Source organism: Psammomys obesus, unplaced genomic scaffold (assembly GCF_907164565.1).
Source record: "Psammomys obesus unplaced genomic scaffold, mPsaObe1.curated_primary_1811, whole genome shotgun sequence".
NCBI lineage: Eukaryota > Metazoa > Chordata > Mammalia > Rodentia > Muridae > Psammomys > Psammomys obesus.
The window spans coordinates 4,727,477-4,740,638 of NW_026591450.1; the positions used below are offsets into that span (position 1 = coordinate 4,727,477).

The 13,162-nt window shown below is 49.6% G+C and overlaps 1 protein-coding gene across 2 annotated transcripts in view; it reads right to left on the reverse strand.

Moving 5' to 3' along the window:
• The window catches only part of Emilin2 (elastin microfibril interfacer 2), a 48,359-nt gene extending 35,413 nt beyond the window's left edge, over positions 1-12,946 (reverse strand). For both annotated transcript variants that reach the window (XM_055610099.1, XM_055610098.1), the window contains exons 1-2: positions 12,707-12,946; positions 12,185-12,307 (exon numbers count right to left, since the gene is read on the reverse strand). In XM_055610099.1, the coding sequence (XP_055466074.1) occupies positions 12,185-12,307; positions 12,707-12,852 (269 nt within the window). In that variant the 5' untranslated portion in view covers positions 12,853-12,946. The remainder of the gene's footprint in view (positions 1-12,184; positions 12,308-12,706) is intronic.
• Between the last annotated feature and the right edge of the window lie 216 nt (positions 12,947-13,162).

Here is a 13,162-nt window from a genome sequence, read left to right on the forward strand (position 1 = left end):
ACTGTGCCCACGTTGTTCTGACTTGGGCAATTCTCCCACTACCCATAAGTCCCAGGACAGACCAAGTCCAGTCTCCTAAAGAATCCATCTCCCTGCATCTCCCACCCCTATCCAGACTTCCCACACAAATTTACCGAGCGTGTTGCCAGGTGAACAACATTTGGAAGCTGGAACAATGAAGCCCAAACTCACAACCACATTGGCATGGACTTAAATTGTGCCCCCCCCCCAATAGTTCAGCCCTACCTAGCTCCCAGGACCTCAGGAAGTAGCCTTACTTGATAAAAGCATCCACAGCAATCCAAGATCACCAAGGTAAGGTGAGACCACTATAACGATGACTCATATTCGTTGGTGGGGGGGGATGCTGCCCATGGGAGCCACAGGGACAACATGGCAGCCTCCAGCAGGCCCAGGAAGGGATCCCTAGAACAGATCTGTCCCTCACAGCTGCTTACCCCCACCTCCAAAGGAAGCAACTCTGATGTTCCACTCCGCCGTGGCCCCTTCATTCCCCACTGCTGAATTCTATGCTGGTGCTGCCTTTCTCCCGCATCCTCACATATCCTTGCTAGAGCCCTCCTGCAAATACCTGCCAAGATGTTGGGATTTCCAGGCAAGTCCTCAGATTCCTCCTGACTGGAAACGGTGTCTTCTATTTCTGAATGTCCTAAACATCTTCTTGCAATCTTTCCTTCGTAACTGCTTCTGTTTGCCTCACTTCACCTCCTGGGTGTGAATTTCTGGAGGGCAGGAGAGGGGCCTTGTTCCATCCCCATGGCACCCAGCTTGGGGATCAGATGTAGGCTTGGCAATCAATTTCATGGAATGGAGTAGCTCATCCTCACCGAGCTTCCTACAGATTCACAATGGCTCAGGCTGCTTATGCATTCCTAATTTCATATTTCCGAGACGATGGGTGTAAAGTGTGTTCTTAAACCCCATTATGGTTTTATGTCAAGTTCTGCATGCTATGTGTTTAGAATCTCTGAGTTCTTCAGAAAAGTAGAAGTAACCTTGTGATCTGTATAAACAGTCTGTAGCTTGAGGTAAATCTTCAGCTGCTGTGCAACTCTGTGCAAATGGCAGTAAAGACATGAAATGTCTAAGAAAAGTTGTCAACTACTGGTACAAAGCACAACAGGAACGAGGCCAAAGAAGTTCTGCTCAATAAAGGAAGCCAGATCAAAGAACAACTGTATTCCACGTGGTCCTATTTATGCAAAATTCTAGAACATTCCAAACTGAGCTAAACTAGTGAAAGGAAAGCAGATATTGGCAGCTTCCAATGAGGATTTGTTGACGAGGGTGGACGGAGGGATTAAGAAAAGGTTTGAGAAGATTTGGGGAAGGATTGGCACCAGTCCAAGGATGGCTCTGCCCACAGTGGGCCGGCCCCTCCTTCACCAGTCACTAAGGAAATGCTTGCAGGCTGGCGGTCTACAGCCTGGTCTTAGGCAGGCAATTTCTCTGTTGAGTCTCCTTTCTCTCCGATGACTCTAGCGTCTATCAAGTTGGCATAAAACTAGCCAGATCAACCAACCTATAATCAGCTTAACACACACATCACTACTGAGCCACAACCTTCCCTTTCTTGTTCATTCCAAGATCATACATAAACATCAATATCACAAGAAAAACATTGTACAGGCTCAGAAATGGCCCAAAGTCTTTATAAATTCAAACACTTTAAAAATTCAGTTGTTAAACAAATATATAGTCTCTCTTAAAATCCAAACTTTTTTTTTTTTAAGTCAACCTGGTCTACATAGCAAGTTCCACGACAGCCAAGGCTACACAGAGAATTCCTGTCTCTAAAACCAAAACAAATAAAACAAAACTCCAAAATCTTAGGAAACTCCAAAATCTCCTTTGAAAGTTCAAATTTTCTCAACTGTGGGCTCCTGTAAGATAAAAAAAAATAAGTTTTTTTTTTTTCTTCTTCTTCAAGAAGGAAGAACCAGGGCACAGCCACAGTCTGAATAAAGCAAAACCAAATTCCAACTATGTAACTAGCTCGGGGCTCAATATCTGGGATCCACTCGTGATCTTCCACCCTGTACAGCACCAGTTTCTCTTCTAGGCCCCATCAGCATCCACTCCCTTACCATTGCTGCTCCTTGTGGCCACCCCATGGTACCCATCTCTCAAATTCTGGGGTCTCTTACTGCACTTTCACCAACAGCCTCGCCTGGGCTCTCTTCAAGGACAACCCTATCACACAACGCCACGCCTCCACTGCCCTCCCGATGCCTTCCTGACTTCAGAATCATTGCCACCTGGGTGATTCTTACACCGCCTCGGGCACCTCTGGAGCACAGCTTCTGTGTGCTGACTCCGAGGAAACACTTCCCAGAAGATGCTGATCAACGATGCTGGTCTCTTCTTCATCACCATGGATTTCTCAGCTCCGGGTGGCCAGCAAGGATTAGGCCAGCAGAGCCAAAGATTTCACTTCATTGGTTTTGGTTTATTGTTAATCACAGCTGATTCTTCATCTGGAGCTTACCAGACACCACATAATAATAATTCAAAATAGCAAATGTCCCCCCTTCCCAAAGGATCTTCACACTCCCCTCTAAAACCACACAAGTCTGGCCTTCATCATCTGCATTGCCTTCAACATCTTATCTTCCGAATGCCCATGGAAGAGCCCAATACTCAATGGCTTTTCTAGCCCAAAGTTCCAAAGTCCTTCCACAATCCTCCCCAAACATAATCAGCACCGTCACAGCAATACCGCATAATCTTGGTACCAACTTCTGTCTTAGGGTTACGACTGTTTCGATGAAACATCATGACCAAAAGCAAGTTGGGAGGAAAGGGTTTATTTCACTCACTGTTCCACAGTCTATCACTGAAGGAAGTCAGGACAGGAACTCAAACAGGGCGGGAACCTGGAGGCAGCAGCTGAGGCAGACGCCATGGAGGGCGCTGCTCACCTGCTCGCTCCTTATGGCTTGTTCAGCCGCTCTCTTATGGCACACAGGCCCACCAGCCCCGGGATGGCCCCACCCACAACGGACTGGAAGGTGGGCCCTCCCCCTCAATCGCTAATTAAGAAAACACTCTACAGGCTTGCCTATAGTCTGGTCTTATAGAGGCATTTTCTCAACTGACCCTTCGCCTCTCCGATGACTCTTCACTTCCATCCAGTTGACATGAATCTAACCAGCACGGCACACACCCTGACCACAATGTTGCTTTTGTGGGTGTATACACATGCTGAACAGGAAGTTACACAACTTCAAAAACATATTTAGTGCAATCTACACCTCGAAGCTGGTGTGTACGAGCGGTTTGTTTGAAACAGGGTCTCTCTATGTAGTCTCAGTTGTTCTGGAACTTGTGCTCTAGACCAGGCCAGCCTTGAACTCACAGAAGATCCACCTGCCTCTGCCTGCTGACTTGTGGGATTAAAGGTCCTACACACTGTCTATAAAGCTGTTGTTTTCACTAAATGAACCGTTTCTGTATTTAGAATCTCCGGGTCTGGCTGGCGGCGCGGCTCCAAGGGAAGATGCAAGGCATGCACATGTGGAGGCGCATGCACAGTCCCAGCACTAAAAGTCAAAATGAGAAAATAAAACCTCCAAGTCCGAGGAAGCAAAGCGCCCTGGTCTTGAGCTCACAATCTACAGTGAGTCTCAAGTACGGGCTAAAGACAGCATCACTGCGTCCTTTTCAAACGAGCAGCCACCTTTTTGAATGTAGTGAGTTCCGCCTTGGCATCACAGTCAATTGTTTTGCCTATTGAAAAGTTACCCTTTTTTTTTTTTTAACTTTTAAAGTATAGAATCAGGGGCTGGAGAGAAGGCTTGGGGGTTCAGAACACTTCCCCTCTCCAGCCCCCCCCCCAAGATCCAGGTTCGATTCCCAGCACCCACATGTACTACTGTAAGTCCAGTTGCAGGGGATTTGATGCCTTCTTTTGACCTTGACCTCCTTGGTCACAAACACGCATGTTGTTCACATGCGTACATGCACACAAAACACATGTACACACAAAAGGTAAGATAAGTGTAGAATTGATGATTAAGAAAGACAGGACTTTAAACGGCTGCCTTCAAAGCGCTAGATTGTAGAAAATTATATGTGAAAATAGGCAGATATTGGTTTTTGAAAATACAAAATCTGAGGGTGTAGCCCAGTGGCAAAACACATGCCTCTTATGTATAAGACCCTGTGTTCAAGCCCTAGAACCAGAAAGAAAAGAAATTACAACAAACTTCAAAAATGACCCGGGATGCCGGCTTTAGTTTCTACATGAGATTTCTCACAGATTTATTTAATTGTGCTTCACAAACAGTGATCACTGGCACGAGCCTGGTGACACAGCTGAAATCCCAGCAATTCAGGAGCGCTCTCAGCCCAGCTGGTTACCTGGGATCCAGTCTGAAAAAACAGTAATTTTAAAAAAGCAGAAAACAGCTGGGTGGCTGCACACACCTTTAATCCCAACACTCAGGGAGGCAGAGGCAGGTGGATGTCTATGAGTTTGACTCCAGCCTGCTCTACAGAGTGAGTTCCAGGACAGTCAGAGCTACAGAGAAACACGGTTGTGTTTCAAGACAGAAAAAAAAAAAAAAAAGGCAGAAAATGGCCTGATAAGATGGGTAAATCACCTGCCACCCAGCCTGGTGAGTCCCCAGAACCATGGAAGACTTCCTAGATGGCCTCCGCCACAAGAATGTTGTGCCCCCTCCCATACAATGTAAGAAGATGGTACCGAGTGCCAGTCGGGGTTCATAGCTTTCCAGTAACGATTCTGATGTGGGGTTGGGAGGTTCCTTGCTGCTTGTTTCAGACAACGAGCTACACATGCCATTCTCTGCGCTCCCTCCTGTACCAGAGAGGGAGCTCTGTCTTGAACTTGTTTTCTGCAGTGATTCAAGGCCAGGCAAAGGATGTTGCAATGCATTGTGATAGGGAAGAGGGCGTGGCCTATCGGGACTGCTGGGCTGACTCCTTTGCACAGGCTCCCTCCAAGGCTGGAGACACCTGACCCACAGACAGGCCTGGATGCCGCCTCCTCTGCAGGCTGGATACAAGAGTCTTGACTGGTTCCAAATATCAAGGAAGGCTTGTTGCTGCCTCCCTGCCAACACCCTTCAACCAAACGTGAGAGAGGGCTGGGTGAAGAGCTGTGCTTAGGTTTGAGGACTCCAGGTCCATCGGAAGGAAGGAAGGAAGGAAGGAAGGAAGGAAGGAAGGAAGGAAGGAAGGAAGGAAGGACATGTGAGAGGCCCTGTGACCTGACAGGAGACAGAGAAGGGCTTTAAGGGAGACAGTCCTCCCATGAAGGGCTGGATTGCGTAACCACCCCACCCTGAGCCCAAGCTCTGTCGCAATCGGCATCACAGCTTCCAATCTCCTTTCCTCAGATACACAGAAAAGCTTCAGTTCACAGAAAAACAAGCAGTATTTCCCCCAACTAAGGTTTAGAAGACATTTTTATGCCTTTATCTCATTATCCCTCTCTGGCACACAGAGTGAAAGAACTTCCAACTTGAAGGAAACTCCTAGCACCTTCTTTTTTTTAGCCATGGTCTCACTATTATGGTGTTGCCTGGCCCGGAAATCACTTTATACAGCAAATTGTTCTCAAACTCGTAGAGATCTGCCTGCCTCAGCCTGCCGTGTGCTAGGAATAGAGGCGTGTGTCTCTCTGTAAGGGACCACACTGAGCCAATCTCTGCAAAAGAATAACCAGTTAAGCCTACTCAAGTCCAGAGATGGGAAACTGGGAAAACACAGAGAAGCTGCAGCAGATTCCCCACGGAGAGGACCGGTTTGAGATGGGTTTGCCCAAACTGGTTTCCTCTTAGCCACATGCATAACAAAATACATTGTCCTGAAAAGCTGACGCGGCAAAGCGAAAACTTTAAGCACATTCCCTCATCTTTTAGTATTCTTAGGTGGAAAAGAATTAAGAACAGCTGGGTCCCTCCCAATGACGAGACCCAAAGAGTTTGCCTTCCACAGCAGTTTTAACTCAGGATTCATCTGAACCCTCCCTCTTCCACCTGCCCCAGTACCTGCCACCTGTTTAACTAAAAAAGGGACAAAAGTGACTGGAAAGTTTAATCTTTAATCACCTTATCATTTTTCCTCCAATGTGAACTGCCATGACATCGAAAACTACTGTGACTCCCTTGATTCCTCCCAGTAAAGCTGCTTTTTGTCACGTCATTGTAGAGACACAGTTTGGTCAGGTGTTCGACATTAATTTTAATCTCAGAAAACTGATTCACGAAAGGACCAAAGCAGTTAATTCTGAGTGTGGGAGTGTGGGTGGGTGGGTGGTCATGTGACCAGCAGTAACCCAGGACACTCTGACATAGTGGAAGCAATCTCCTATTTGTAGTTGATCAGCCTAAGGTTTTAAACTCCTCCTGGGAGGAAGGGTGTGACTGTTATATTCGGCACCTACTGCCTTCTTCGAAGTCCACAACCATGAGCACATCTTAATACTCTCCATATGTGGGAGGCTCCTGAAGAATTCGGGGGGTGTGTATCATGGTGGTATAGCTGACATGCAGCAAGCACATCCTGGATCTAATGCCTAGCACCAAAAACCAAAACAACAAACCAAACAGAATCCAAGCAACGTAGCAACATTTCAGTGGCTGAGGGATGACCGCCTAGGGAGCAGGGGGAGTCAACTGTGTGGACACCCCACTGAAGAGTCTCTGTTGACCCACAGAGGCAGCAGTTCATTCACACCTTCAGCAGGGGCCCTTCCTGCCTCGAACTCCAGACCTCAGTGCTGGCTCTGTGCCCAACATGCGGAGGCTCAAACACCCTATAAAAGTTCATCTCCAGCACATCATTTTCTTACTATGTCAGGTCACTGCCTTATTTACTCTCTTTAGCACTCTGATCTTCCCCAGACAAGTCAGCAAGACCTTCAGCTCTCAAGGCTTCAAAAACAGCACCATTCATGAGGCGGCCACATCAGGTCACACAAAGCCAACGAAAACCCACCAGGTGTTGGGCCAGGGATGCCTCCAAGGGGGGTTTTCAAAGTCCTCTCAGCCAGGTTGGCTTTCTGAATTTGGGCCTCCTCGACACAGCTCTCTGCCTTTTAGCCCTGAAAAACACGTGCCTCGGATGCCTGGTGGTTTACCTGTGTCTCACGGTGGTGAGGGTGGTGTCTGGGAGCTCAGGCCAGCTGCCAGGCCTCCTATCTTCTCAGCCAAGACATGTTGCCATCCCACAGGTTGGACTGAAGCCATGGGAGCCTGGCCTGGATGGCCTATCACAGCTTCCAACAGGCCAGGCTACCCACGCCCACACCAGCTGCCCTTTTCTGGCTATATCAGAATTTTAACTCAATTACCCCGTGCTAAGCCAGGTGGAACAGATCAACAGAGAAACGCTGATTAGACTAAAACACTTTAACAGGAAGTGACTTTTTTCTTTTTTTTTTTTGGTCTTGTTTTTTTTTTTTTTTAAGACTATGGCTATTATTTAAGTTGTATTCTTTATCTTCAAGATTAAAAAGAAAAGTTCAAAAGGGAAACACAGAAGTTTTGGGTTTGTTTTACTGTGATGCCAGGGATGGAACCTAGAGCCTTGCTTCCCGAGACCCCAGTCTCTGTCCCCACCCACTCTAAGCTGGGAACATGACTGAGATGGTAACCACGGGAATGTTCTGGAAAGACCCGTCCAAACACAGCACCCTAGACGGGAAAACAAGCAAGAAACCTGGAAGACGATGTAGACTTCTACAGGAAGCTGCAGCCCTGAGGAGCTGGAGGGCAGGGACTCCACAGCATCATGGAACCTTCAGGGTTAAATGTTCGGTCCTCAGTCACCTTCTGCAGGTGACTCCTCCCTTCGGTGCTAAGGAGCAAGACTCCAAACACACAGCTGCGTACAAATGTCTGTTTAAAAGGTGAAAGGTGAGGAAATAGCCCTCGGCGTTGGATGGGATTGTGTTCCTGGAGACGTATGTGTGGGGAATTGTCTGGGGTTTTATTTTAGCCTTAAGCATTCTGTACTTGGGAAGGGAAGAAAAAGAAAAAAAAGACAAACTGTTTTTCCTGGCGAGGATGGTTCCTTAATAGACAACGTTCTTTCCAACTGTATGAGCATCTGTTCCCCTAGGAATCTGAAGATTAGAAGTGTCTTGGAACTTGACCCAGAACCAACACCTGCTGCAGATTCCTGATCTACGTTTTCCCCGGCAGCCACAGGCTCTACGTTACTCCACCCACATCCCTCTTGGGGCTTGTCTTTATTCTATTTTATTTTTTTTGTTAATAGGGCTGGGGATGAAGTCAGTGGTAGAATGCTCATCTAACATTTGGAAGGCTTGGGAATCAATTCTTAGCAGAGCAGAGGAGGGGAGGAGAAGGGAGAGGAAGAGAGAGCACTAATATGGTCGTTACTGAAGGAGAAATACAGAAAAACCAGAAAGAAGGCTGTGTAAACTCAGGCAGACATGGAGGGGTGCAGACAGAAGCCCAGGAACTAAAAGCAATGAACAACAACTCTTCTCTGAAGCCTGGCTTCAGAGAAGCCTACTTCCAAGGCCAGCCTTCTCACAAAGTTCTCCACAGCAGCCACAAGCCCCAAACCCTTCGTGTCGTAAGAACAAAGACTGTTCTTTCTCCGGGCAGCAGTGTTGACTGTGGCTTTATAGAAGGGTGGTGATCTAGAACAGATACAGTGGCTCCAGCACTCAGCAGACCAAGGGGGGAGGACCTCAAATACACGGCCAGCCTGGGATATAAAACAAACAACAATAAAACCAGAACCAAGGGCCAGGGAGATGGCTCAGTGGTTAATAGCACCTGCTGCTCAAGCAAGGAACCCAGCAACCACCTGGCAACTCATGACCACCTGTAACTCGAGTTCCAGGGGCATCCAATGCCCTCTTCTGGCTCTGTGGGTGCTAGGCATGTGGGCGGTGCACTTGTAGGCAAAACACAGTCCCATATATGAAAAATAAATCTTAAACTGAGACAGAGTGACAGTGGCAGTCACAGCATCCGGGAATGGGTTCCTGGATTCCAGGTTTAGAAGTGCTCTAGCTTTTCAGTAAGGTAACCCACACAAAGGCAACTTCCTGAAATTGTTCTCTGACCATGACCCTAACCCTCACGAGGCTGAGGAGGCAACAAATGGATTAGACCTAAGCTCTCAGCCACGGCAGGAGCATACAGAGAGAGCCTGTCCCCAAACACCAAAAGTCAGACACACACATGTAAATAAAAGTCTCATGCTAAGAGGAAGACACTAACGTCAAAAGGTTCCGTTTGTGTCCCCTCCTTCTGGATAGGTAAGGAAGACAGCACATTCTTTAGCAGGTGTTAGGCCGAGTGATGGGTACAGGAACTGTTTCATCTTTAGTTACACAACTGTATACCTTTGCCATAACACATTGGTGGGAGCACTTTGCAAGGTGACTGTTACAGTATGTGAATTATTTTTTAAAGAGCAAAGGGCAAGGAAACAAAAGGGGGAAAAAACTACATTTACAAGGCTGGCCAGAAGGGTAAGGACTGGAGTAGGTGCTATTGACCCCAATCTCTTGATGGTATCGGGGAGCAGAAAACTCCCAGCCCCAAGAGCCTGAGCCCTAAATTGGGAGGCAAAGCAAATACAGGCTGTTTGCATCTGGACTTCCTGGACATCCTGGCCATGGGCAGGACGCCTCCAGATGCCACAAATGCTAACAGCTGTTGGTCTAGCAGGAGGTTCTGGAACTATCTGGAGTCATTGCCATGAAGCATGAAAGATGTATGAAGGGAGGGATGGCTAGTCCCACAGTTATTTCTACCAGAAGGGCCAGCAACTCACACACACACACACACACACACACACACACACACACACACACACACGGATGGGTTTAGCCCCTTTTAGACAACAGAGACTATTGAGTTGATGGAGTGGGGAGGCTGAGGCTGGGAAAGAAAAGGCCCAGACTTGGATATAGGTTCTGCTACTTTCCAATGACTCTCCGGGATTGCTATGAAAATAGAAAGCACAGGGCATGGAAGTCAGCCTCAGTTCCAGGGTCTTCAGCTGCCCGAAGGGAGTATCCCACAGGGAGAATTCCATATCACTCGATTCTCGTGCTTACCCCAAGCCAGCCTGGGACCAAGAGGGAGCCTTTTCCACGCTGGAAGAATTCTGTTCCAGCTAGAGGATTATAGGAGGGTGCTACCCAGCTGGTTGGTGCAGCGCTGGGGGATGAGCTCAGGGCCCATGCATGCCAAGCAAGTACTCTACCAACTGAGCTACACCCCTGCCCCAGACCATCTTTAAAACAGAGCAAGTCTGGGAGTATGTCCATAATCCAGCACTCTACAAGCCGAGGCATGATTAGCTTGAGTTCAAGGTCAGCCTGGGCAATGTAGCGAGTTTCAGGCTACGTAGCAAACCTTGCTTCAAAAACCCAGACATTAAACACACACACACACACATCCACTTCTCACTGAGTATGCTGGTGCCTGCCTTTAATCTCTGCCCCTCAGGAAACAGAGACAGGCAGATATTTGAGTTTGAGGCCAGCCAGGATTCCACAGTCATACCCTGTCTCAGAAAAATTACCCCCAGAAATACAAATTATTTCTGTGTATGTACATACGTATGTATGTATGTGTCCAATGTGTATACAAATGTGTGTAGCTATGTGCAAGTGTGTTCAGCGTGTGTATGCGCGTGTGCATCTCTGTGTGTGTGCAGGTGTTGACAGTGGCAGAGATGTCTCTTCATCTTACCCTTGAGACAAAGTCTCTCACTGAGGCTGGAGGAGACAAAGTCTCTTCCGGCTAGTTTCAAGCAGGAAGTAGCCGTCCTACTGTCACAGTGCTCCACGGTGCTGCCTGGCGGCCACCGTCCCCAGCTTTCTGTGTGGGTGCTAGGATTCAAGCTCAGATTGTCAAGCTTGCCCCCAAGCTCTCCTTACCCGGGGAGCCATCTCCCCTTCCCACCTCCCTTAAGTTTTAGTTGTAAGGAAAAATGTGTTTATCCCTGAATCATCATAGTAAGAATTGAGATTACAGGAAGCCACAAAGCAGAGTTCTTGTATAGAGTGAATGAAATTGTCCTGGCTGACAATTATTCTAATTTCAAGTAAATCCTTCCAAATTAGGTTGAATACTCGGTTGTGTTTCTGTCACGGCGTAAAAACCGCCCCTGGTTCTCTCGCCACCAGCAGCTGACCATGGACTGTGAAGTCTAAATCTAAATACGCGCTAAGGTTGATGGACAGTTCTGGCCAGAGGCTGTGTCAGCGTTTTCCCCCGGTGTGTTAAAAAGTGGAGGGGGGGTAGTCTCCAAGTTTGCACAGCTTTCTTTTTGCTTCCCAGGAACTCTCCCTCCCTGCTCCCCCAAAAGCAGCGCAACCACCCCCCCCCCCCTTAGCCTGTTCCCTGCCCCCTGAGGCAGCTTGCTGGGGTACAAGCTCAGCCTGTCCTGAGACTGAGCGGCCAGCGGCAGAACTGCCCACCACTGACCATTCTGTGCAGCAACTGACCATGTGCTGGAAGACAAACAACTTATTCTTAGTGGAAACAATCCCTACCGTCACGTGTCCCCAACAGCCTTTTATCCCCACCAGCTCCTGAGGTCAGACTTCCACACAGACCCAAAGAACTTCCTGATCACAATTGGACGAGTACAATGCATTCGCAGAATCTGCACACTGACAAATCATTTCTCTCCTGCTGTTTTAAGATGCTGGGATCTTTCTAAGCAAAAATATGGCCGCTTGTCTTCCGGGGCCATTCCATTCTGAGATCTACCCACTGAATCCACAAACCTAACAGGTCAGGACGAAACTCACTTCACAACGCCAACCAGCCGAACCTCCCCGTTAACCCCTCATTTCAAACATTTCAGAATCTCTCTGCGCCCCAGAACATACAATATGGATCTAATTAGGTTCAGCTGCCTTATGTTAGTAATAAAATTGAAAGAGAGAGAGACGGGGGCGAGGGCTTTGTTCATCCTCTACTGTGGCCTAGGGAGTCATTAACTCCCAAATTCTGCGCATCCTCCAGGTTCTCGCAGAAGAGCACCCTCTTTTAAATAGCCCGGCGTGGCCGGCAGCCGCGCAGCTCTCAGACTTTGCAGAGGGTCTGAAAGAGATTTCCACGAGGGCAGGAACATTCCAAGCCTCCCACCCCTTCGGCCCTCGTGCCTCCCCCACCCCCTCCCGACTTACACCAGAGCGGACGGACAGGGCATCTGGCTCCAGGGACAGTTGTACTGAGCCTGAATAAAACTCTCGCTTCCCTCCTGCACTGTGCAGCTCACGTTCTTACTCACGATGAAGGCGCACCAGTTCCTGGGGTAAAAAGAGAAGAGCTGGGTAAACTTGGGGCACAACGCGGAGGAGGGGGGAGCGAGGTGACCCACCAAGTTGCCGGGACACCGGCATCATCGAAGGCTGGAGCTTGCCAAAGCGGCCACCCCAGGGCGCCACTTAGCAGAGCCCCGCAGCCTGCGGGCTCCGGGACGTAGCTCTGCCGGACCCCACCCCACTGCCCGGGGTCCGCTGCAGGATGCCCGAGGTGTCAGCCGGGGGCGGCGACGCCCCCAAAGCCCACGGGGATCTTCCTGCCGCCCACCGTCGCCATTGGCAGCGCGGCTCCGGAGCCCGCGAGTGGATTCAGGAGGGACCTGCGGGGACCCGGGACTCTAGGGCTTGGGGTGGGGGTGGGGAGCAGAAGGGGGGCGCACTTACTTGTTCCTGGCGCTGGGCCGCGCGTGGTACCCGGCCTGCGAGCTCGCGTGGCACAACCCCGAGCCGCCCAGCAGGGCCAGGAGGACCAGCAGGGCCGGCGCCCAGCGGCAGGGCGCGCGGGGTCGGGGCGGGGTCGCCTGCCACATCGTGCGCCTCCCCCCCAAGGTTGCGGGCTGCGGGGTCGCGGGAACGGGCAGCGAGCTGGGACGCTCGGAGGCCCCTCCGGCTCCTGGCCCCCACGCCTCCGCACTGGCCGCTCCGCAGTCCCTCAATGACGCACAGGTCCCCCCGGGTGCCGCCCTCTTTATTTCACTTCCCTCTCCGAAACGTGACCCTTCCCGGCGCCACTTCTCGCCCTTCGCCTCTCGGCAGGGGGCTCGGGGGGGAGAGCGGGGGAGCGGGGTGAAGGAGGCAGAGGGTTAGGACCCGGGGTCTCGGTTACAGAATTTCCAATTA